Source organism: Gorilla gorilla, chromosome 4 (genome assembly GCF_029281585.2).
Source record: "Gorilla gorilla gorilla isolate KB3781 chromosome 4, NHGRI_mGorGor1-v2.1_pri, whole genome shotgun sequence".
In the NCBI taxonomy this organism is placed as follows: domain Eukaryota; kingdom Metazoa; phylum Chordata; class Mammalia; order Primates; family Hominidae; genus Gorilla; species Gorilla gorilla.
Genome location: NC_073228.2, coordinates 46,859,033 through 46,884,160, shown reverse-complemented (window position 1 = coordinate 46,884,160; position 25,128 = coordinate 46,859,033). Strand labels below are relative to the sequence as shown.

Genomic DNA, 25,128 nt, shown 5'->3' with positions numbered 1-25,128 from the left:
GGAAACATGGGGGCTGGGGTCAAGAGAGGGCGAAGCCTTCAGGATTCTCTTGGCCCCATGCATAGCAGCCCAAAACTCCCTCTAACACTCCCTGCTGTTCCCGCCTCGGAATCGCCCCTTGGGCAAAAGGCCTCTGGCGTCCCCTACTGGCAGTTCAGCTTCAAGACTCCCAAGCCCTCACGCTTCAACCCTGGTCTGAAGTGAGGTCCAGCCTGAACACTTCTAGGGTCAATTCCAGGCTGCAGAGAGGTGGTGTGGGGCCTGGGCCAGGACAGAAGTCTTGTGATATTTCCTTGAACACCAGCAGCTTCCTAATTGGTCCCCTCCCTCCCTCCTTCAGCCACAGCTGGGAAAATCTCTTTAAAAGCATATTTGTAGGATACCACTCAGGAGTAACAAGTAATGAACTATTGATACCCAACAATGACTTGAATGGATCCTAAGGGCATTATGCAGAGTGCAAAAAGCCAGTCTTGCAAGGTTGCATACTGTATATTTCCATCCATTAACATTCTCAAAAGAAGCAAATTATAGAGATAGATAAAGACAAGGTTGCCAGGGATTAGGGAAGGAGCGGGAGGATGTCAGTGGAAAGGGAAGCATAAGGAGTTTCTTTTGAGATGATGGAACATTCTGTATCTTGTTTGCTGCAGTGCTGGCTATACATGAATCTATGCATGTGATAAAATGTCATGGAATTATACACAAAGACAAACAAAAATGAGTGCATGCAAAGAATGGTGAAATCAAGCAAGGTCTATAGTTAGTTACATCGCTTTCCTGGTTTTGATAAGGCACAATGGTTATGTAACACGGCACCACCAGGGGAAGCCAGGTGCTGGCTGCACCAGGCCTGTCTGTACTATTTATGTAACTTCTTGTAAGTCAATAATTCTTTCAAAATAAAAAGTTTATAAAAAGGGAAAAGCATCCCTGGCCATATTGTCCACCTGGTCATCACCTAGTGGCACCCATTGGGCCATAAAGGATGAAGTCCATTCTCCCAGCAGGGCACAGAGCCCTTCATGGGCTGGCCCTTTCTTCTGGAATGACATTTGCCATCTCTCTTAATATACCAAGCCCTGCTCTGAGACTGGCAACGAAACAAGAATATCCACTCTTGGAGGACACAGGGGGTTGTACCTCACTCACAGCTCCAGTTCTACCCGGCAGGGCCTCTCTTGTTGATACCAGTGGGTCCCCTCCTGTACTGGCCTGAGGAGACAGTCATCTGCTTCTGATGCTCTTGCCCAAGCCAGACAAAAGTACCTTTCCCTACAACACTGCTGGACTGAAGACTTGAAAAAGGACGGCTCCAGTGCTCTGAAAACCAAAGAGTCCCTGGCTCAATGTGCTCTACTGTCCACCAGGCGATCTGGCTGCACCCCAGGGGCTCCTCTACAGCCCTTCCACGTCTTGTCCCACCACAGAGGCTGTCTCACCCCAGGACCCAGGACTATCCTTGGGCCTGAGGAACAAAGACTATCAAGACTTTGCAAATGTTCCAGGTGCAAATGTTCCACCACCAGGTGCTGGGCCGTGCGTGTTGCACATGTCATTTTATAATGGTGAGAAGTTTCGGAGGTAGGCGTGAATTCCTAACTTTACAGATGAGCACACTGAAGTGAACCACTTGCCCAAGATCACTTTATAGGAAATGGCAGAGCTAGGGATTGAACTCCAGCTGTCTTCCTTTTCATGTATCAGCTCATTAATGGGTATCTTTTAAACACCTTTTTTTTTTTTTTTTTGACGGAGTCTTGCTCTGCCGCCCAGGGTGGAGTGCAGTGGTGCGATCTCGGCTCACTGCAAGCTCCACCTCCTGGGTTCACGCCATTCTCCTGCTTCAGCCTCCCGAGTAGCTAGAACTACAGGCGCCTGCCACCATGCCCAGCTAATTTTTTGTATTTTTAGTAGAGACAGGGTTTCACCGTGTTAGCCAGGGTGGTCTCGATCTCCTGACCTCGTGATCCGCCTGCCTCGGCCTCCCAAAGTGCTGGGATTACAGGCCTGAGCCACTGCACCTGGCCTCTTAAACACCTTTTATGTGCCAGGCATTGTGCATACGATGGTGAGCAACGAGAGTCCCCACCATTCTGGGCTTATAGTATCATGGTGGGGAGATCCAGACAGCAATAAACAATCATGATATATGAGTGTAAAATGACAAATTTAGATAAGAGAAGCATATGGGTCTTTGATGGTGTGTAACAAACAACGCTGACCTAGGTGGGCATTGGAAGGAGCCGCCCAAGGAAGTTACCTGAGCACAGTGCTAAAAGATGACTAAGTAAAGGGAGAAGAGAACTACAAAGAGAACACAGCACATGCAAAGGTCCTGGGGCAGAAGGGAGTGTGAAACATTTGTGAAATCGATGGGAGGCCAGTGTAGCTGCAGTCCAGAAACCAAAGAGCATGTAAGGCACAGGACCCAGCAAGCATTCACTGCAGCCAGACTGTGTTCTCAGAGCCTTGTGAGTATCGTCTCACGGCATCTTCACAACCACATGCTGCTATTGCATCCCCATTCTCCAGGTGAAAAAACTGGGGCACAAAGGAATGAGTCAGTTATCCAGAACCATCTGGCAAGGGCAATGTGGAGCTCACATTAGAATCCAGGGAGCCTGACTCCAGAGCCCATGCTCTGAGCCACTGCCTCACACTGGTTCACGAGAGAAGGCAGGCCATGCTGAAGCTTGGTCTTTTCCTTAGATGAGAGGAAAGGTTTTTAGGCAGGGTGATAATTTAATCAGACATGTGTTTTGAAATGAGGCTGGATGCAGTGGGGGCAATGAGGATGCGGGATGGGGAAGGGGGCTGGGAGCTGCTGCAGGGTCCAGGCCGGAGATATTAACCCCTTAGACCAGGAAGGGGCCCTAGTGATGGAGAGGGGTGGATCAGACAGGAAGGACTAACGGACACAGATCGGGCATGGAGGCAGGAGAGACAGATGAGATGGAGGGAGCAGGCCACATTCCCAGGTTTCTGGCTCACCTGACTCGGGGGATGATGGAGCCTTTGCCTGGGACAGGTAAAACCCTGGAGGAGTACAAGGTTTGGGGAAAATCACAAATCCAGTCTTGGGCTGAGGACCGTCCCAGAGCAGATGTCAGGTTGTCAGAGGACACCAGGATTGGGAGCTTAGAGAGCAGTCAGGCCAGGTACTATGGATCAGTGAGTCGCTGATGCTGTGGGTGTAGACAGTCTCATCCAGGGAGGGAGGACAGTAGAGGAGGGGTGGACCCCAAGGACTCTGCTTGTATTGGCTGTGCAGCAGAGTATGAGACACATGGCCCGAGGTGGGAGGAAAATGAGGGGAATGTGCAAGCCAAGAGAAAGGGAACATTTCCAAGAATGGGGTGGTCAGCAGAGGATAGGGTGCCACTAAAAAGGCAATTCATACACAGACCCCCAAATATCCAGCAGCTATCAATGGGAAATCATCAGTGAGTTTAGGGGAAGAAACTCAGTGGTGTGATGTGGGCGGGGGGTGGGGTTGAGAAGCGAACAAGAGAAGCGGATGGATACCCTGAGTGTAGATGACTTCTGAGAAGTTTGGGAGGAGGAGGAGGAAGATGGTGGCAGCTGCAGAGAGACGTGGGGTTGTAGGGGGTTTCAGAGAGAGGCACTTCAGGATGTTCCCGTGGCAAGGGGAAGTGGCCAGTAGATGCAGTGGATACCATGGGTGCTGCTCAGATGCCCTCCTCCAGGACTGAGCGAGGATTTCCCAAAGGACAGGGAGGGTGAGCAGCCAATAGCACTCATCTGAGCCTCTCTCCAGGATGTGTCCTGGGCTGAAGAGAGCTGCTCTGCCCAAATCCATGCCCTCCCTTCTCCCACCTTACAAGGCAGCCCATATCCAGTGGCCTGGCCCCCAGGCCATAATGGGACACAAGACTGAGGCTGTCCCAGCTCCAGGGCTTCCCATGGGGTGGCTGAGGCCTTAGACGGGGCTGTGCCCCAGCTCAGCTTCTCCCTCAGCCACTCCTGCTGGCTCCACCCCTCAGGCATTGGTCCCGAGATCACGCCCAGCAAGCCCCCTGCCAACGTCTGTGTTTCCTGGGACATTCAACCTGAGACAGCAGCTAAATAGCAAGAAGAGGGGCCAGTGATCATGGATATTTCCTGAAAAAACAGATGAGCTGTACCCTGGAGAAATGTCTGATCTGAGGTACCGAGGAAAGGAGGCCAGCGAGGCCGTGGTGAGGGAGGGCTGAGCTTTGTGGTGGGATGTTAAGTGTGTCCACCATTCCGGGAGGTGGAGGTGGGTCACCTGTTGAGAGAGGGAAGGCCGGGAGGGCCAGGGGTTGGAGGGAATGAAGACCCAAAACAATTGTTGCAGAAGGCGAGAGGGAACAGAAACCCTCAAACACAGCTGGTGGGAGATTGTGCAGCTATAGAAAACAATTTGATGGTTCCTCAAAAGGTTAAAGGTAGAGTTACCTTTTATTCCAGCAATTTAATCCAGCAAACTCCTGGAAAATAATTAATAAAACATGAGTCATAGACTGAGTGTTTGTGCCTCCCACCCCATTAATATGTTGAAGCCCTAACCCTCAATGTGATGGCATCGAGGTGGGGCCTTTGGCAGGTGATTAGGTTCATGTGAGACCATAAAGGTGAGATTAGTGTCCTTGTAATAAATGGAAGTGACTGGAGCTTGCTCTCTTTGTGCCACATAAGGACATAGTGAGAAGGTGGCTGTCCGCAAGCCGGGAAGAGAGCCCTTATCAGAACCTGACTGTACCGGCCCCTTACTCGAACTTCCAGCCTCCAAAACTGTGAGAAATAAATCTTCTGTTGTTTTAGCCACCCAGTCTATGGTATTTTGTTATGGTAGCCCTAGCTGACCGAAATGATATGTCCACAGAAAAGCTTGTACGCGAGTGTTCATGGCAGCATTATTCATATTAGCCAAAAAGTGGAAAAAACCCGGCTGGGTGCAGTGGCTCACATCTGTAATCCCAGCACTTTGGAAGGCCAAGGCAGGTGGATCACGGAGTCAGGAGTTCAAGACCAGCCTGGCCACGATGGTGAAACCCCGTCAATACCAAAAATACAAAAAAAAAAAAAAAAAAATTAGTCGGGTGTGGTGGCGGGTGCCTGTAATCCCAGCTACTCGGGAGGCTGAGGCAGATAATTGCTTGAACCTGGTAGGTGGAGGTTGCAGTGAGCCAAGATCATGCCACTGCACTTCAGCCTGGGAGACAGAGTGAGAAGTCTGGGAGTGAGAAGTCTGTCTCCCAGCCTGGGAGACAGCCTGGGAGACAGAGTTTTTTTTTTTCTGTCTCAGGAAAAAAAAAAAAAAAAAAAAAAAAGTGGAAACAACCCAAATGTCCATCAATTGACACATGGATAAACAAAATGTGATATATCCATACAATGGAACGTTACTTGACAATAAAAAAGAATGAGGGCCAGGTGTGGTGGCTCATGCCTCTAATCTCAGCACTTTGAGAGGCAGAGGCCGGAGGATTGTTTGCGCTCAGCAGTATGGGACCAGCCTGGGCAACATGGTAAGACCTTGTCTCTACAAACAATACAAAAGTTAAGTGTGGTGGTACACGCCTATAGTCCCAGCTACTTGGGAGGCTGAGATGGAAAGATTGCTTGAGCTTGGGAGGTGGAGGTTGCAGTGAACTAAGATTGCACCACTGCACTCCAGCCTGGGTGACAGAGTGAGACTCTGTCTCAAAAATAAATAAATAAATAAATACAATAAATACAATTAAAAGGAATGAGGTAATGATGCAGGCTATGACCTGGATGAAACTTGCAAACTTCTGCGAGCCCACAGCCCAGTGGGAAGGCCTGGCCACGGAAGCACAATCATATCCAGTGAGCTAAGTGTGATGAGAGAGACACACGCGTGAGATCTGAGGAGGGTGTAGGGGGCAGGTGTGAGCTGAGGCTTGGTGGAGGAGGAGGAGGAACTGGCCAGGGGAAAGGGAAGGAGGCAGGAAGACTGTTGGCCCAAAAGTATCGAGGCAAGAAGCAGCCTGGAGTGTCCCGGGGCAGCGTGGGCACAGCTGGTATGCATAGGTGGGAGGGGTGGCTGCTGGGTGGAGGATTAAATGGGGAGGAGAGCACCCATTCAGAGGCTGCTGTGATCACCCAGATGAGGGAGACTGATGGAGGATGGGACATATTTAGGAGTGGAAGATTGGGACTCTGGGGACTGGGGCTGCCATGCTCAGAGACAGGGAGCAGGGGTGGTTTGAGCTTTGTTGCAGATGGGTTGCACTTTGGGTGTCTGGCAGCCATCCACATGGAAGTGTCTCCTGAGCAGGTAGATTTTGCACATGACTCGTGAGAGAGCACTCCAAGCTGGTGCTAGAGATTTGGGTGACACCAGTGCAGGCTTGGTGGCTGAGTCTGCAGGGTGGAATGGATGACGGATGGTGGAAGGGAGAGAGCAGCGGGCCAAGGGCACAATCTGGGAGTGGGGGCATCACCATGTATAGGGCAAGCAGAGCACACAGGGAGCTGAGAAGGGAGGGGTGGAGTGGTAGAGAAGACTCATGTAAGCCAGGCACAGTGACTCATACTGCAATCTCAGTGCTTTGGGAGGCTGAGGCAGGAGGATCACTGGAGGCCAGGAGTTTGAGACCAGCCTGAGTAACACCGTGAGATCCCATCTCTACAAAAAGTCAGGCATGGTGGTGTGTGCCTGTGGTTCCAGCTGCTTGAGAGGCTGAGGCAAGAGGATGGTTTGAGCCTGGGAGGTTGAGGCTGCAGTGAGCTATGATCGCACCATTGCACTCCAGCCTGGGCAACAGAGTGAGACCTTGTCTCAAACAAAAAAAAAAAAAGAAAGAAAGAAAAAGAAAAAAGGAAACCCCATGTTGCTGCAGGCAAAGGAACAGACAGTCCATGTCTCAAGAAGGACAGCAGACAGTCCATGTGTTTACTTGCACAGGATTGGGCACGTCCCCAGACTTAGCAACCAAGTGGGCACCATGGCCTTTCTGAGAGTAGCTTCAGGGGCAGACTATAGGCTGCAGGAGGACTTAAGGGCATCTGCTGAGACGCAGTGGGCTTGGAGAGAGATCCCCGTGGCAGCCCTTATTAGCTGTGCCACTGTCGCTCCTTTTTATAGCTCTCCCCATCCAGACGGAGCTTCAAGAGGGAAGACACCACTCCTACATTCTTTGTGTTTGAGAACAATCCAATTCGTCCCAAACCTATTCGATGCACACCTACAGTGCTCATCATGCATGTGCTCAGGGCTGGGGACGTATGACTGAGCCTCGGACTTCTGGTGAGGGGCACGGTAGGTCCCTAGACTGTGCAAATGAAGCTCTGGGCCAGGTTCTGCCACCAACCTGCCATGTGGCTGCAGGTGACTTATGATGTTCTCTCTAGAGGTTTCCTCATTGGTGGTAGGTGATTTCTGAAGCTCCCCTTCATGACAAAAATGTGATAATTCTAGGACCTCTGTGCCTGCTGCTGTATTATTTGCCCACTGAGGCCTTGGCAGGGTCAGAAGCCTGGGGTGGTGAAGGAGATGGTGAGCGGACACCTTTCCAAGATCTCCCTGCCTTTCAGCTCCTTGTCTTGGGGACCCAATGTCCTTGGCCTTAAGGCCCCACATGCTCTGTCCCTTACAGCTCTCCAGCCTCACCTCATACTCATGCTCCCTGGTTTTCTGGGCTCCAGTTACAATGGTCTTCTCTCAGATTTTGTTCTCCCCACAAGCTTTCCTGCCCCAGAGCCTTTACACATGCCACTCCCACTGACTAGCACCCTTCCCTTAACCCCTCCCCTGCTCGACTCCTCTTCATTCTTTATTGCTTCTCTCAAATGTGGCTTCTGCAGAAGCATCTCAGGTCCCTGGGCAACATTCACACCCCATGACACACCTTCCGAGCACTCTACACTTCTGCTAGCTCTTGTACAAATGTGATAACCAAGTAATTATCTGCTTACTGTCTATCTAGTTTCACCCTTGGATCAAATGAGAGGGGTCCCTGCCATGGGTCCTCTTGCAGGAGAAGGCTCCTGTGTCTGTGGCTCTCCCCACAGGATGAGGAATCTGGGGAGCCCTCTTGAAGCCTGGACCTTCCCTTTAGAACATGCTTCTGATACATGGGGCCCCAGCATGCCCTGCCCAAATAGCTCCAAGCCCACTCCCTCAAGGGTGGACTACGTCACCAGTGGGGTAGCCAAGTGGCGGCTGGCTGCAGGGGGTATGGGCAGTTTGCACACATGGACTACGATGTCCACATATGTGCCCGTGAGCCTCTGCTTGGGGGAGGAGGGCTCTGTGGGAGGGAAGATGAAAGGGAAGGCTGAGTCCAGGGCCTGCCCTTCTCCGGCCACCACATTTGGGCATGGAACTTGGAAAAGTCAAAGCAGTTTAAATTAGAACCTGGCCTTCCAGGTCATTATCAAGACACATTTGTCAAAGTAGGAGAATAGAACATATTTTATTTAACAGTTGTTAGCTTGATTGATAACTTTTAAATATTTAGACATATGGTATGAGGCCCCTGTGTGTACTCTTGCCCTGGCCCTGTTGGCAATGGGGTGGGCTTGGGTCAGCCTCACCCATCAGACCACAAGCTCCACCAGGGCAGGCAGCCCATGCAGTGCCCCTGCCCAGAGCACAGCACCTGGCACAGAAGAGCAGACAATAAATACCGGCTGTGAGAAACAAATGGGATAATCCAAGCCGAATGCTTGGCATGGTGCAAATGTCCAATAAATATCAGCTGTCATTGTCTGTTGAATAAATGAACAGGTGGGTTGGTGGGGCTGGGGGCCAAGAGCCACAAGCTGAGGTGGCTTGTGTCTGAGGAGGGAAGGGACCCGCTGTTCCCTGGGGTTCACGCTTCCTTTCTTGAGGTTGTGTCCTCCTTCCCCACACCCTGCAGGCCTGCCCAGCTCTTCATGGCAAAGCGGGCCCCAGATGGGCGTACTTGTGTGTCAGAGTGCCAAGAGGGGCTGGGAGCTCCTGCTAGGGCTATGTCCCCCTCCCCTAGGACAGAACAGCTGGGACAGTTTCCCTTTTTGCCTTCAGGGGCCTCCCCAGGTCCAGACAGAACACACCCAGCTTAGTTCCTTTCTTTTCGCATAGGCCCAAAGGTTGGATGGGTGGTAGCTGAAAGAACTGATTTTCCCCCTACCCAGGCTGTACTCTGATGTGGGAGGAGCCTTTTCTGGGGAATGAGGTCACTCACTGGACCTTGAGCAAGTCACACTGCTGCTGCAGGCCTCAGCGTCCTTGTCTGTAAAATGGGATGGTGTGTGGAACTGGTGCATGCCGAGCGGCAGATGCAAGGTGTGCACTTGGTGAATGGGAAGAAGCCTTGCACAGAACACCAGTGGGTCAGGGACAGCAGAGGCCCGGGACCCCCAACAGGAAAGCAGATGAAACTGGCCCACAGCCAGCCTGTGAGAGGCTCAGGCAGGAGGTCATCCCTGAGGCCTGAGGAGGATAGCTTCAGCAGCCCACGCTGAAGGCTGGGTCAGTCCTGTTTCCACAGTGGGGAAGTGATCACAGCTGCTTCATGACTGGCACAGTGCCAGCACAGGGCCAGGGCCCACAGGGTCTCTGTGAAGGCCTCCACGAGGTGAGGGCCAGAAGCAGCCAGGAAGCCCTCCATCAAACTCCTCCTCCCAGCACCTACCATTCCAGAAAACAAACTCTCACCCCCACACACGCTATCGCACACGCACAGTAGGCACGATGCAACAGAGAAAAAACCTAATTAACCCCCAAACAGGACGTGACGGGGACGGGAGGGGGGGATGGGGAGTTGGGAGGAAGGAATCACATTTTGCAAACTGCCCACTAGGGGTCACCGTACCCTCAGAACCGAGGGTGCAGAAGTCACACCGGCCTGCGGCTATGCGCTGGCGGAGGGTCCCAGAGAGAAGAAGGCCCGGCTGCGTGGCCTCCGCCGCCCAGCTTGTGTGGCAGGACCGCGGCCGCCGCCCCAGTCACAGGCCAGCAGTCAGTGCGGCGGGAAGATGTCCGCGCACTGCTGCAGGATGAGCTCCACCACCTGGTTCTGGAACACCATGGTCATGGGCATGCTGGTCTCTTCTACCTCGGGCCGCAGCAGCGTGGGCCCGAACACAATGGCCACGCTCTGCACCGACATGCGGTTCTGCTCGCCGTGCTCGATCACCCTGTGGCAGGGGTGGGCGGGTTCAGGGCTCCGAACTGCGGGGAGGCGCTGGGGGCTTCAGCCGGGACCTGCCTCCCCCTTCCCGCGCGGGCCGTCCGGCTCACCGGCAGAGATGCTGGAAGAGCATCCGCAGAGTGTCGTGGTTGGGTGCGGGCAGCGAGCGCACCAAGTCACGCACACAGCGGCTGCGCCGGGCCTGGTCCTGCAACTCTGGGTGAGGGAAGGTTTAGAGGGAGGGAGTCGGAACGGGAGGTAGGGGGTATCGGCTGGGCGAGGGGAGCCTGCTAAAGGAGTGCCCCGCCACGCCCCTACCCCATCCGCCCCACCTGCCCCAGGTGCTCACTGATGGCCGCAATGAACTGGCGGAAGTGCGAGAAGGGGAAGAGGGGCTCGGGCAGCTCCCGAAAGAAGAGCTTCAGGGCTCCGGTGATAACGTGGACGTCCTCCCAGCGCCCGTCATCCAGGTCAAGGCGCTCATCTGTGGCGGAGGAAGGGAGGAGGACGGAAGGGAAATCAGTACCCCTTGCGCCTTCAGGCCCTGGGGCAGGGGTTGGGGACGGGCCTCACCGTGGTCCACCTTATAGCGTAGCTTCTGGATGGTGGCCAGGTTTCCACTGATGCGGTACAGCCCGTCGATGTCCAGCCCTGGGCCAGAGGGAGGCGCTGATCCCGGGTTCAGGGATGGGGATAGGGTGGGGCTACGGGTCCCTGCTATGACTCCCACTCGGGGCCTCCCGTACTTTCCCCCTGGACCCTGCGTCCATCCAGGGGTCTCCAGCCTGCGGTCCTGGCAGGAGGCCTGCGGGCACCCCAATGCCTGCCGCCCTCACCCCCGCAGCGCACGTACCGCGGGCCTCGACGGCGCGGATGCACTGCTGCACGAAGCGTGGCACCCGGCTCCTCTCGCGCTCACACAGCGCGGCCAGCGAGCAGCCGAACACCTGGTCTAGGGCAGAGGCTCATCAGCTCCTGCCCAGCCTGCGCCCCGTCCCGGTCCCGGGTCCCCGCCCCCCGCAGGCCTCGGGTACCTTTGATGTAGCCCTTCTCCCGCAGCGACTGCAGTGTGGGCCGCCTCTGGAGGAACTTGCGGAGCTTGTGCCGGACCTTGCTCAAGTCGCTCTCCAGGCCCCCGGGGCCCAGGGCGGGCGCGGCTGCCGCGGGGAAAGGCAGGACTGAGTCAGGAGGCAGCGCCAGGGCAGGCCAGGCAGGCCCCAGCAACCGTCACTCCCCAGGAGAGGCCTCCTGGAGCCCCCACCCCATCCTGCCTTGCGCACACCTGCATTCGGTCGCGCGTCCTCCTCTTTCTCCTGCCAGCTTCCCAAGCGCTCACTCGACCCGAAGTCCACTCTGCTGCTCTCGCTCTCCTCTGGGGGCAGCTCTGCGGACTGGATTCCCATAGCCTCAGAGAGGCGGGGCCTTGAGCCAGCTGCGGGTCCTTCCAGGATGGGGCAAGGGACCCGAAATGCACTCCCAACAGGCATGGCCTGGAGACCCTCAGCGAAGAGTCCTCTCTTCCCTTAACCAGGTTAACTCTCCTTACCTCCACCAGTGAGCCTGAGAACATTCACCTCCCTTAGCTGCATGGAGCCCTTAAGGTGCAGAGACAGTCATCCTGTTCTCCCACACCCCTTCCTATCCTGGGGACTCCTACCCACCTGGTGCCTTCTTTCTCTATTTTCCTCAGCTCCTCTAACTACGTCAACATTCCTCAATACGTGGCTCCCTGTTCTGAGCCTGCACCTCCAGCTGTGGCCGGAGCACTGCCAACAACTGCACCAATATCACCTCTCTGGCTCTGGATTCCTACCTCTATTAATACAGCCAAAAGCTGCATTCAGTGTTGGCTCATAGGGAATTAAGGGTCAAAAAGCCCCAGGTCATTTCCAGGTCAGTAGTTGTCAGAGGGCCCCTGTCCTAGCTCTACTTATGCAATTGGTGTTTTGAGCCTTAAAAAAATGGTCGACTATTGAAATCAATCCTTTAAAATTTTATCTGCTAGTTTCAGCCTGCCATTGGTTGGCTTGCAGAGTGTTTATTTGGCCTTCTGCCTCCCGTGAAATGGGAACTTCCTTTAGAATGTGCCCTACCCTCACCTGGAGAGTCTTCCTGCAGGGCCAACTCCAGGGCTGGATTCACAGACTTACAGAAGGCAGTTTCTTCAGCCGCCTACCCTGCCATCCTAGCCATTAGTGGGGACTGCATTTGCATTACCCACTGGTACCTTAGAGCTCCCTGAGCCTGAGCAGAGGGCCCCACTCATAATGGCCACCCCCTCCCCACTGCCCCTAGAGGCCCTGGGCTCTGCTTACCAGCTCCTGGATGCCCTGAGCAATGGCCTTATGCCAGGTGCTGATGATGGCCTCCGAGTCGTGCTGGATCAGGTACTCGGAGCCATCTCGGCTCCGTAGCTGGAGGGACACAAGTCAGTGGGTCATCTCTGGTACCCTGGGTCTGCCCTGGGGGTTGGCCCTAGTTGGGGGTAGGTACAGAGATAGAGGTGACCTGTCCCTGACCCCAGGCACTCAGAGCTTAATGGAGCAAGGGCCTCACCCCAGGCCAAGTCTTGGATCTGCCTCACGTAAAGCAGCGGCTGACAGCATCTCTGTGTTACAGATGAGCAAACTGAGGCTCAGCAAGTTTTAGCTGCTTCCTCATGGGCACACAGCTAGTGAGTGATGAGCACAGAGCTGCATGGCTCAATTGTCTGGTACACTTTCCCTCCCCCATCCTGCCTCCCTGCAAGCCACAGAACATGGCAGGCCTCATGCAGAGCACTGGCCTGCAAACTAAGTGAAAGAAACTTCCTATGTGAGGCCAGGCACGGTGGCTCATACCTGTAATCCCAGCACTTTTGGGAGGCCGAGGCGGGCAGATCATGAGGTCAGGAGTTCGAGACCAGCCTGGCCAACATGGTGAAACCCCATCTCTACTAAAAATACAAAAATTAGCCAGGCATGGTGGCGGGCTCCTGTAATCCCAGCTACTTGGGAGGCTGAGGCAGAAGAATTGCTTGAACCCAGGAGGCGGCGGTTACCGTGAGCCGAGATCATGCCACTGCACTTCAGCCTGGGCGACAGAGCAAGACTCCATCTCAAAAAAAAAAAAAAAACACAAAACAACCCAAAAACTTCCTATGTTGAGACCCCTGTCTACTAGAAGCAACAGTGAATATAGGGAGGATTTGAAAGCTGATCATGGCTGATCCCAGGGAAAGAAAGGTCTCCCCTTGCCCCTCCCCATACACACACTGAGGACTCAGAAACGTTGTCCCACCTTCTGCAGCCAGGAGTCCCCACCACCTCCCACACTCCAGCCTGGGCAACACGTCTTCTGTTAGCCCGCTTCATCATGAAGCATAAATTAAACAGAACACCAGAGGGAAACTTGCCACCATAGGACTGACGCTCAAAGCCCTTTCTGAGTTGGATGGCAGCTTAGTTGGATTCCTTATCAGCCTCTGGCTCTGAGGACCCAGTGTTCCAGGTTAATGTGAATGTTTGGCGGCAACAGCTCACACCAACCCTGCCCTTTCGGTTCAGCGAGAGTCAGAGACAACAGAAAGTGTCTCAGACCCCAGGACACAACTTCTAGAATTGGAATGGACTATCTTTGGCTGTCCTTTTAAACTTATACTTGAAGACTATTTAAACTGCTTTTTAAAATGAAATGAGGCTGGGCGCAGTGGCTCATGCCTGTAATCCCAGCACTTTGGGAGGGTGAGGCGGGTGGATCATGAGGTCAGGAGATGGAGACCATTCTGGCTAACACAGTGAAACCCTGCCACTACTAAAAATGCAAAAAATTAGCTAGGCCTGGTGGCACGCACCTGTAGTCCCAGCTACTCGGGAGGCTGAGGCAGGAGAATCGCTTGAACCCGGGAGGCAGAGATTGCAGTGAGCTGAGATCGCGCCACTGCACTCCAGCCAGGGCAACAGAGCAACACTCTGTCTCAAAGAAAAGAAAAGAAAATGGCATATCCCATCCCCTAGCCCTCCCCTGCAAAGGACAGAGAACCTTCAAGAGGCAGATAACACAGCCTCACTCTAATCAAAGCAGACAAGAGCCCTGCTCAAGATTATCCCAGAGAATGGCTTGACAACACTTCTAAAACAACAGCCATGATTTTTGGCAGCTCTCTCAAAACATAATCAGTTCATATTTGCAAGTTTCATATAGAGGGCAAAGCTGTATCATTACATAGCAATGTATTTCACAAAATATTCACCCCCAGCCAGGCACAACGGCTCATGCCCATAATCCTAGTGCTTTGAAAGGGCAAGGTGGGAGGAGTCCTTGAGACCAGGAGTTCAATCCTGGGCAATATAGTGAGACCCTATATCTAGAAAAATTTTTAAAAATTAGCCAGACATGCTAGTGTGCACCTGTACTTCCAGCTACTCGGGAGGCTGAAGTGACAGCATCACTTCAGTCCAGGAGTTGGAAGCTGCAGTGAGCTACGATCAAGCCACTGCACTCCAGCCTGGGCAACACAGTAAGACCCTATCTCTAAGAACAAACAAATAAACAAAACATTTATCCTGCTGACTGCACAGGCAAATGCTAGCAGCTTTTGGCGGACTGTTGCTGAAGTTTTCTGTAACTCGGGGTGACTAGAAAGACCTGCTGTGAAAATTTCCTGGGCCCAACAAAGCCATCCATCCTCAATGATATAAAATTTGGGGCTGTCTCTTGAGGAAAACCTTGGAGCTGCCTACAGGCCGCCCTGCATGGAGGGAGGATGGCAGTCAACCAGGAGGCAGGGGCTTGTGATTTCCATTCAGGCCTGCCCACCTTCCCACTGGCCTGAGCAGCACCTGCCTTCCAGTCCTTGCCAGCAAAGACAACTCAAAAAGCCCTATTCTGAAACTTTCATCAAAAGTCCATCAGTGATGATCTTCATTGAGAACTGTTTGAAGGATATACCTATCCCTCAAAGTCAGGGGAGAAACATGACTAGCACAGGTGATGTCTCAGACCAGGCATGGTGGCTCACACCTGTAATCCCAGCACTTTGGGAGGCCAAGGCAGGTAAATCACCTGAGGCCAGTAGATTGAGACCATCCTGGCCAACATGGTAAAACCCTGTCTTTACTAAATACAAAAAAATTAGCCGGTATGGTGGCAGGCGCCTGTAGTCCCAGCTACTCGGGACGCTGAGGCAGGAGAATCACTTGAATCCGAGAGGCAGAGGTTGCAGTGAGCCAAGATTGCACCACTGCACTTCAGCCTGGGCAACAGAGTGAGACTCTGGATAATAATCATAATCATCATAATAATAATAGTGATGTCCCTCCTCAATTTAACACCATAGCAGATATTGTTAGTTGATCACAGAACTCTATCCTGCCAAGCCCAGAGAAGCCTTCAGAATTCTTCTCAAGAAGGCTCCAGGCTAGGCACAGTGGCTCACACCTGTAATCTCAACCCTTTGGGAGGCCAAGGCTGGAGGATCACTTGAGGCCATGAGTTTGAGACCTGCCTGGGCAACATAGTGAGCCCCCATCTCTATAAAAACTAAAATTAGCCAGATGTGATGGAACGCGCCTGTAGTCCTAGCTACTCGGAAGCCTTAGGTGGGAAGATCGCTTGAGCCCAGGGGCTTGTGGTTTCAGTGAGCTATGACCGTGCCACTGCACTTCAGCCTGGGCAACAGAGCAAGACCTTGTCTCTAAAAACAAAAACAAAAAATAAAAACAAAAACAAAACCCCACAAGACTCCAGACCTACTCATCAGAGTAGCTCATGAGATGAAACCAGTTTTCCAACTTTGCTTTGTAGATATCCTGGCTCTAGAACTGAATGGAGCTTGGTGAATAATCAGGAAACTACACTCTCAGGTTCCTTGCAGAACTGTTTTTTCTGAGCTTAGACATGAGGTCATGCTCTTGGCCTTCATCATAATGATGCTACCTGAAGCAGTCCCGGATCCTGAATTAAACCTTCCTGGAGCTGTTTTGCAGGGTACCTGGCATGTGCTTCTAGATCCCATGTTCATGGAGCTACATACAAGAAATTTAAGAGTGAAGGGTTAGGAAAAAGCTTTGATTCCCTCAACATCTGGGTGGGTTTTATTATTTGTTCAACAACAAAGAGACATGCACCTGATAGCCCTTCTCTTTTCACCTCACCTAGCAGGAAAGTCGGAGCTAAATTTTCTTCAGTAACCACCACCTTAGCACCCATACATCATCTGCCCCCTAATTCCTCTCCATCTTGAGTCCCATCTCTTACTTGTTTTTCATGGTCCTGGCTTTTCAGTTAATTTGACAGTTCACCACGTGTGTTTCTGTTGTGATCTGCCTCAAACCTTCTAGGGACTGAGGTCAGGGTAAGAGTAGTTTAAAAACAAGACAACACATGGACAATGAAGGGTGTGGCATTGGGAGTACCCTTTCTGGGTCTTCTCTCCCTTCCTGCGGGGGTAGCATGGTAGTCTTCTCCACTGCCCCAGTTTATTCAGTGGGGATGCGGTCCAGTCGGAAATGGGGCTCTGGCTCAGGGGCAGGGAAAGGGACCTGGGGAGAAAGAGGTTTCCCAACCAGGCCTGTCACAGTAAGCAGCCAGGGACAGGGAGCCTCCTGTCTCTCTCAGGCTGGGACGAGGGCTGCCATTCTAGTCATGAGAATTTCCTCTCCCGGAGGCCCTACTCCTCACCACCCTCCAGGGCAAGGATTATTATTAACTCAGCTCCTGGAGAGGGAACTGCAGAATATGTGATGTTAGAAACAAAGGACAGGTCCCCTGGGGCGGGGGTGCAGCGTTGGCCTTGAGCCCTGAGAATGGTAGCCCCAATTCTTCCCAGGTCCTCCTTCTTGGGGCTTGCCTACAGTAAGGGTCCCACAGCACTGCCAACAACTGCACCAATATCACCTCTCTGGCTCTGGGTTCCTACCTCTGTTAATACAGCCAAAAGCTGCACTCAGTGTTGGCTCATAGGGAATTAAGGGTCAAAAACCCCCAGGTCATTTCCAGGTCAATAGTTGTCAGAGGGCTGGCAGGCATCACTAAGCCCCTTCCCTCCTTCTCCCCAACCCCGCCACTCACCTCCAGCACATTCTTCCTACTGGATTTGTCTTTGGGGGCCCAGGAGAGACTGGCCCCCCTCAGCTCCACTGTGTACTCAGGGGTGGAAAACTTGGAAGGCTGCCTCTGTGGGAGAGGGAGGAAGGTCACAGGGAGCCCTCAGTTCAGATGTGTCTGCTGTGGCACTCTGACCCTAGGAATAGGATGGGGTCACTGGCATGGCCAGGAAACAACTCTGGGGAAAAGAGCCCCAAGTGTTCCTGAACCCAGAGACCCTGATGCTTCTTAACCATGGAGCCTGCTGGCTGGCATGTCCACTGCTGCCCACCCACCCAGGGGAGGACAGGAAAGGAGTGCAGTCTGCATCCTTGCAAGCAGGTGTGCCCACCCCCAGCCCCCCTGCCCTCCAGGCTGGAGCTGGCCACCCTCAAGACTGTTCCCCATCTCCAGTGGGCTAAAACTACTTGTCTTGGAGTGAATTTGCCAGTATCACCCCCTTCCTGCCAAGGCCCAGCTCCTCTGACACTCATGGACCACTCTCTCAGACCTGGTCATCTCCAAGCCAGATTAGATAGAGCAGATGGGGGCTGGGCACAGTGGCTCACGCCTGTAATCTCAGCACTTGAGGAGGTCGAGGTGGGCGGATCACCTGAGGTCAAGAGTCCAAGACCAGTCTGGCCAACATAGTAAAACCCTATCTCTACTAAAAACACAAAAATTAGCCACACATGGTGGCACATGCCTGTAGTCCTAGCTACTCGAGAGGCTGAGGCAGGAGCACTCAGGAGGCAGAGGTCGCAGTGAGCCGAGATTACACCACTACACTCCAGCCTGGGTGACAGAGCGAGACTCCGTCTCAAAAAAAATAAAAAGAAAAATAAAAAAAAAGCAGACGGGGTGGTCCCTGCCCTGAGGGCCTGGCCTTACCAGGCCGCCTGCAGCCGAGGTCTTTGAGTCCTTGAAGAATGTCAGGACGCCACCCTCCAGCACAGTCCAGGAGGCACTCCAGTGCTTCTTCCTAGGTGGGAGTGGGGAAGTGGGGGTGGCAGGACTTAGATTTGGTCCTGGGCTGAGGGCCCCTCCTACCCCAGGAACAAGTCAGAGCTTAGGAACACAGGCTAGGGCACCCCATTATGAGGGCTGGAATCCCGACTCTAACACCTAGCAGCCGAGGGACCTTGAGCAAGTCACTTTATCTCACAGTGTCTCAGGGTCCACAGAGGACCACTCACGAAGTTGTTGTGAGGATTAATAAGAACCTGGCATACAGGAAGTGCTCAGTGAACATCGTCACCAAGGCCCACCCTGCCCCGGCCTGAGTGTAGATGGGCTCTCACCGGAGCCGCTTTCCCTTGTCTGCCGTCTTGGTGCGATGGAGCACACCTGCCTTGTCCAAGGTCTTGGTCTAAGAGAGAGAAGAGAGAGCAGGCGCAAGAGTGTGTAGTTAAGGGGTGAGCTATGGGGAGTAGAGGCTGGTCACCTGCTCAGCTGCCACTCTCTATGGTCTGGGCCCGTGTCTCCACTGAACCCTCCTCGCCAGCACCACCACCTGGCTGGGGGTAGGGGGTGATGCCTACCCTCACAGCAGCTGTGGCAGGAGAGACTTCCTCCCAGCTCCCAACCTCATCCAGCTCTGCTGGGACCTATGGGGGAGACAGATAGATCCCACCAAGTCCCTCCTCCCAGGAACTCCAGAAGCCCCCCACTGCTTCTGTGGTGGTCTTGCCAGGACCTCAATGGCTCCTCCCCTACCTTCTCCTCTGGAGGGCTGGCCTGGGCTGGGGTGTCACCATCCTGGCTGGATTTATGGATGCTTCGAGGGGCAGGGACAGGGACCTGGGGAGAAAGACACAGTCGTATGTGATCTCTTCCTCTCTCCCCAACACCCCTCTTTCCTCAGGTTGTTACCTGGGGCAGCTCCCATCGAACAGAGGAGTCCTCTGGATTGTAGAAGTATGGCTTCCCGTGGGGGTCCTCCAGCCTCACCCACTGTGGGGAGAGGAACGGTCAGGGCCTCCAGCCCAGCTTATGAGAGGGGAGGAAAAGTTTCCCTCTAACCAGGTTCCAAGACAGCACCAGGGAGTCTGGAGGGGCAGGTGCAGGTGACTGTGTTTGGCTGGTTTAGGCTCTGTGTGGGAGCTGCGGTTTAGAGCACTGAGGCGACCTATTAGTGAGGAAGGTTGTGGGGAGGACTCTGAGGCTGTCCGGGTCCATCTGCCCCCTGCCCCTACCTGCTCCTGGGTGAAGTGGTTGGTGTAGAGCATCTGCTTGTCCTGGCTGACATGACAAGACCAGCCGGGGGGTGTGGTCAAGGGAGAGGTAGGGCCGGGCTCACCGAAAGAGCCCACGGGAGAATAGTCCTCCTCGGGGTAACTGGTCAGCGACTCGGGGTAGTCCGTCTCGGGAGTGGGGGGCTGCGGGGAACAGAAGGTGGAGTCAGAGGCTCTGAGTGCCAGTACTGCCTGCTGGCCCTGCCGTTTTGGACCAGGCCCACCCCCTTGCCTTCTGGGCCCTGAGGCTGTGGGAGCAGGAGGCGGGGTCAGAAGCGCTCAGAGGTAGCTCCGCACCTCACCCTCTGGTCCCTGGGGCTGTGGGAGCAGAAGGCGTCAGAGGTAGCCCCGCCCACTCCAGCCCTGCCCCTCACCTTCTGATCCCTGGGTCTGTAGAAACAGGAGGCGGGGTCAGAAGCGCTTAGAGGTAGCCCCACCCATCCTGCCCCACCCCTCACCCTCTGGTCCTTAGGTCTGTGGGAGCAGGAGGTGGGGTCAAAGGTGCTCAGAGGTAGCCCCGCCCACTCCAGCCCCGCCCTTCACCCTGGGGTCCCTGGGTCTGTGGGAGCAGGAGAAGGGGTCAAAGGCTCTCAGAGGTAGCCCCGCCCACCCATCACCACCCCCTCACCCGTGTGTCCCTGGGCCTCTGGGAGCAGGAGGCGGGATCAGAGGCGCTCAGAGGTAGAACCGCCCACTCTGGCCCTGCCCCTCACCCGCGGGTCCCCTGGGCTGCCAGGGCTCAGGCCCGGCTGCATCTCCAACTCCTCCTCGGGCTCGTTCTCGGCCTCGTCCTCCCAGGCCGTCTCGCCCGTCAGCGGGTTGTAGAAGAACACCCTGCGGCTCTCCTCATCCCAGTACTGGCCCCACTCGGTCTCAAGGCTCACGTGGCTGTCCACCGAGGCAGGGGAGGTGGCTGGGCTGGCGGCACCCTCGGCAGCCTCAAAGGGCGACTCCCAGGTGGTAACTCCCGTGTCTGGGTTGTAGTAGTAGGGGCGCCCGGTGCCCGCGTCCGTGTGCGTCTCCCACACGGGGCTGGGAAGGGGGGCTGCAGCGGCGCCCGGTGAAGTGGCCCGGGGCTGCCTCTCTATGTTCGCGTACACGGGCTCCGGGGGGTCGTCCACCTGCGGGAGGAGAAAGGAGGAATTTTGTGTTTTCAGAAACCTTCCAAAATGGTAACAGAGGTCCCCTCTGGGCAGTGCGATTATAGGGGTTTGTTTTTGCTTTATTTTCTTTAAACTTTTCTGCAGCCTCAAAATTTTGTACACAAAGCATTTTAAAAATCACGTAAGTTCTTCTGCTCACTGTGACACCATCACTAAGCCGTAAACTCCTTGAAAGGGGAGGTGCCTGTTAGAAGTGGCCTCTTCTCGAGCTTTAGCCCCTTCGGCGACCTTCAGAAAGTCACACTACCTCTCTGCCTCAGTTTCCTGGGTGTAAAATGTCTGCTCTGTCCATTCCGGAAATTGTAGTGAAGAGTGAATGAGGAAATGCTCTTGAAAGTACTTTGTAAAGTATTTAGTGCCCCAGACGGGTGGGTCAATTACATTAATTATATTTATCAATAATAATAAAACATCGATAACCCAGTTCTCACAACTGTGCACTCACAGAGGCAAGTCAGAGGTTGGGCAGGAACTGAGAAGTGGTCTGGGGCATGCCCCTGTTTATGGTGCCCATTCAGGGCCCTGCCGCATTCTTTTTTTTTGAGATGGGGTCTAGCTCTGTCACCCAGGCTGGAGTGCAGTGGCGCAATCTTGGCTCACTGCAACCACCACCTCCTGGATTCAAGCTGCATTCTTACAGCTCCACTGAGAGCTCCCACCCCACCCCACTCCCAGCCCAGAAAGCTCTGGGATTGGAATCAGTACCCTGTCTGGATTTGGGGACTGAACTTTCCAAGGTGAAGTTTGCAGGTGTCAGAACCAATTCCAGACAAGAGAGGGAGACAGGACAACCAGATGGGCTGGAGTATGGAGGGGCAAAGAGAGGTGAATTGTTTTACTCCACCCCAAAGGAGAGTGAGGGCAGCTGGGGGTTCAATCACATAGAACATAAACCTAGCCATGCGTAAGCCTCCCGGAACAGAGGCTCTCCTGATTCACACCTCAGAGCTCCGTGCTGGCTGCAGGGCAAAGTCTAAGCCCTTAACCAGGCACAAGAGACCGTCCCTCACCAGCCTGTGCTTCCACTATTACTTCCTGCCACTCCTTGCCCCTTGCCTTGAACTTTAAGCTCCAGTAGCACCAGTTGCTAGAGGTCCCCACCTTCCCTGCTGTGTTTCCTCCAGGCCTAGGCTCATCTGCAGCCTGCCCAGGCCCATCTCCACCCCTTTTTTTGCCTGGCTGACTCCAATTCCTTCTTCAGGATTCAGCTGAGGTGCCAGGTTCCAGCCTTTTCCTGAGATTCCCCCCATCCCCGTGCCCCCACATTCAGCCCAGCACCCTCGGCCCCACAGAGGGACAGATGACTACATTCTCAAACCCCAGGCAGCAGCATGGCATACGGAGATTACTACTATTTTCTTTTCTTTTTTTTTCTTTTTCTTTTTTCTTTTTTTTTTGAGATGGAGTCTCGCTCTGTCGTCCAGACTGGAGTGGAATGGTGTGATCTCGGTTCACTGCAACCTCCGCCTCCTGGGTTCAAGCGATTCTCATGCCTCAGCCTCCTAAGTAGCTGGCATTGCAGGCACGCACCACCACGCCTGGCTAATTTTTGTATTTCAGTAGAGATGGGGTTTTGCCCTGTTGGCCAGGCTGGTCTCGAACTCCTGACCTCAGGTGATCCGCCCACCAGGGCCTCCCAAAGTGCTGGGATTACAGGCGTGAGCCACCGCACCTGGCCAATTACTACTATTTTCTAAGCATACACAATACTTCGGGGGAAAGCAGATTTCCACATTTCAATTTCGTGTTTTCGGAAACTTTCCAAAATGCTAACAGAGGTCCCTTCTGAGCACTGTGATTATAGGGGTTTGTTTTTGTTTTGTTTTCTTTGAACTTTCCTGCAGCCTCAAAATGTTGTACTACAAAACTTTTAAAAATTCACAGAAGTTCCTCTGCTGACTGTGACACCATCACTAAGCTGTAAACTCCTCGAAAGAGGAAGCACCTGTTCAGGGTGGTCTCTCCCTGAGCCTTAGGCAGATGCCAAAAAAAAAAAAAATTCATTTTTCACCAAACCGATGCCAAAAAAGCAAACCAAACCAAAACAATGAAAAGAAGAAGGAAAAGAAGAACATTTGTTTACCCAACAAAGATTCACCTGCTCTGTGCCAGGCACTGTTTGAGGCACGGGGAATACAGCAGGGAAGAAAGGGACACAAATCCCTCCCTGGCAGAGCTGGCACTCAAGTGCACCTGTGTGTAAATGGTGGGGGTGATGAGTAAATGGACAGCATGTCAGTGCTGATCACTGCTAAGCAAGAAATGAAAACACTGTCAAAGAAGAGGATGTTACAGTTTTAGACAAGGTGGCAGTCCCCAGGCGCCTGGGGGACAGGGAGAGCTGGGGATCCCAGCCCATCAGTTCTTCTCTCCTCTCCCCTTCCTCCAGGCTGCTGTGTGGCTGAGAGGGGACCCTCCACCCCACTTGTCCTTTCTCTACCCCCACCATAGCTCTGATGTGGCATCCTGTAGTCCAACCACAACAGGCCTCTCACTGGCCCCCAACAGAAGAGGCATCCTCCCACCTCGATGCGTTTTCTCCAGCCATTCCCTCAGCCTGGAATTCCCTTCTCTGGTTCTCTGCCTACCCAAATCCTGCTCTCTCACGGTGCTCAGCTGACAAGCCTCTCCAGGGAGAGGTCAAACCTGCTGGCACTCTGCTCACTGCTCTGTTGAGGCCCAATGGCGTTCTGCCTTGGTGGGCAGCCAGTTGTCCAACCATCTGCCCACCTCCTCTGCCCCAAAAGGCAGGATTTTCTTGAGAGCAAGACTAAGGATAATGTAGCTGATTCCATTTGCCCCCCAGCAGCTGGGCCAATGCCCTGAAGCACATAGCAGGTCTGCCACAAACTGCTTGTGTACACAAGTCTAACCCATGCCCAGTTTCAGCAACAAACATGCCTGACATGACAGAAGAGCCCGGAATGAGCTTGAGCTTTCTGAGGAGGAGGGTTGGAGCCACAGAAACCAGGAGATTCCTGGGGAGGGCAGGATGGAAGCAGCGGGGAGAGGAAGGCAGAGGAACCAGACACACCTCCCATCCTCCCAGCTGAACGCACTGGGGCAGGAGTTGAAAGGCTCCACCAGGGGTGGATGAGCTGATAAGGAGCAGGCTCTTTGGAGCAGGAATTTCTACTTGGCAGGCTGTGGGCCATGGCTCTGGGTCCACGAGGAGTCCCAGGCCAGTGAGGCTGATGGGGTCCTCACACGAAGGAATGTCCCCAGCAGGTACAGAGGAGATTTCGGAGGTAGAAGTTTAGGTCCCCAGCATGACAGGGCTGTCACAAGGAAGAGAAGATGGGGTATCATGCTGCAGGGGCACAGCAGCATTCCTCTGAAGGAAGCATTCTGAGGACTAGGGCTGCCAGAGACACAGGCTGCTTCTGGAGGTAGTGAGGGGCCCTCACTGGAGGTGACTGAGCAGAGTCTACTCCCTGTTAGGGAAGCCACAGTCCTGTGGTGGGTGTTGAACTGCAGTGTCCTTCAGGCCCCTTCAAACTCTAGAACTCTCGGCAGACCCTGCACAGTGCTGAGATAGAGATGCTCTCCTCTCCTGGCAGAGCCTCAGCTGGGTTCTAACCAGCTCCTGGGGCCAGGTGCATTCACGCCCTCCACATCCTCTGGCCTTCAAGGAGTTACAGCAGCGCCTGCCACCCCTACCCTCCTCCTTGCTCCTGTTCATGGAGGCCCAGACAAGACCCAGATGCAGCTCATAAGCAGGGGCCTGACTACGGGATCAATGGCTCTTGGGTCGCATCCTAGAGACAAGAAGTGACCTTCCCACCTCAGGCCAGAGGAGGAGCCAAGAGGGACCCGGCTCTCAGGCTCCAGGCTGCCCAGCCCCCTGGCACTTCCTTACAGTGGTTCACCCCTTATCTCCAGTTCCCTCCCCTGTCCACAAGCAGGTGGCAGCCCTGCCACTCTTGCTTCAAGCTGACCACCTCTTGGATGGGCAGGGCCTCCGAGAAGGAAAGAGAAAAGGAAGTATGAGCCCCAACTTCCAAGAGGCTCACTGCTCTAAGCCCCAGCTCACCCAGCTCCTAACAGGGCTTGTGGTAGAGGCCCACCGGGCACCCCTTGACCCCAGCATCCCCTACCTGTGCCCGCAAGGCTCGACTCTGCCTCCTGGTCACTTTGGCGATTATGTCCACCATCCTGGCCCCTCTGAACTGCCGGGACAGAGCCCTGGGAAGGTTTTGGGGGTGGAGCCCAGGGGCACTACCCCAGTGCTGGCACAGGGCAACAGGGAAACAAGAAGTTGCCGAGATGGCGGGAGGCTGAGACTCCAGCCCATTTCCTGTCAGGGCTGCGGAAGTGCTGCCTGAGTTGGGGCGGGTGGGGTGGAGGGGCCTCAGGTTGAGGGTATTTTTATGCTTCTAGAAACACTGCTGGCTGCCCCACTCAGTGCTCTAATGACCAGTGAGCCGCATCTGAGGCCCAGACATAGCCATGGTGTGGGCTGCACAGGGGAAGATCACAGCCAGACCCAGCCACAGCATGAACTGCACAGAGAGAATCACGGCTGAGCCTGTGGGG

The 25,128-nt window shown here is 54.1% G+C and overlaps 1 protein-coding gene across 7 annotated transcripts in view; it reads right to left on the bottom strand.

Moving 5' to 3' along the window:
• Positions 1 to 8,400: 8,400 nt before the first annotated feature.
• The window catches only part of ARHGAP27 (Rho GTPase activating protein 27), a 39,405-nt gene continuing 22,677 nt past the window's right edge, over positions 8,401 to 25,128 (bottom strand). For 4 of the 7 annotated variants that reach the window (XM_031011377.3, XM_055387854.2, XM_055387852.2 and 1 more), the window contains 16 exons: positions 20,143 to 20,550; positions 19,391 to 19,573; positions 19,068 to 19,148; positions 18,912 to 18,995; positions 18,737 to 18,802; positions 18,497 to 18,564; positions 18,087 to 18,177; positions 17,181 to 17,285; positions 12,446 to 12,544; positions 11,413 to 11,521; positions 11,165 to 11,287; positions 10,984 to 11,082; positions 10,704 to 10,781; positions 10,480 to 10,614; positions 10,241 to 10,346; positions 8,401 to 10,137 (listed from right to left, as the gene is read on the bottom strand). In XM_031011377.3, the coding sequence (XP_030867237.2) occupies positions 9,960 to 10,137; positions 10,241 to 10,346; positions 10,480 to 10,614; positions 10,704 to 10,781; positions 10,984 to 11,082; positions 11,165 to 11,287; positions 11,413 to 11,521; positions 12,446 to 12,544; positions 17,181 to 17,285; positions 18,087 to 18,177; positions 18,497 to 18,564; positions 18,737 to 18,802; positions 18,912 to 18,995; positions 19,068 to 19,148; positions 19,391 to 19,573; positions 20,143 to 20,550 (2,013 nt within the window). In that variant the 3' untranslated portion in view covers positions 8,401 to 9,959. Of the gene's footprint in view, positions 10,138 to 10,240; positions 10,347 to 10,479; positions 10,615 to 10,703; positions 10,782 to 10,983; positions 11,083 to 11,164; positions 11,288 to 11,412; positions 11,522 to 12,445; positions 12,545 to 17,180; positions 17,286 to 18,086; positions 18,178 to 18,496; positions 18,565 to 18,736; positions 18,803 to 18,911; positions 18,996 to 19,067; positions 19,149 to 19,390; positions 19,574 to 20,142; positions 20,551 to 24,689; positions 25,076 to 25,128 lie in introns of those variants that run through there. The other 3 variants (XM_019028340.4, XM_055387857.2, XM_031011378.3) reach the window with 3 other exon arrangements.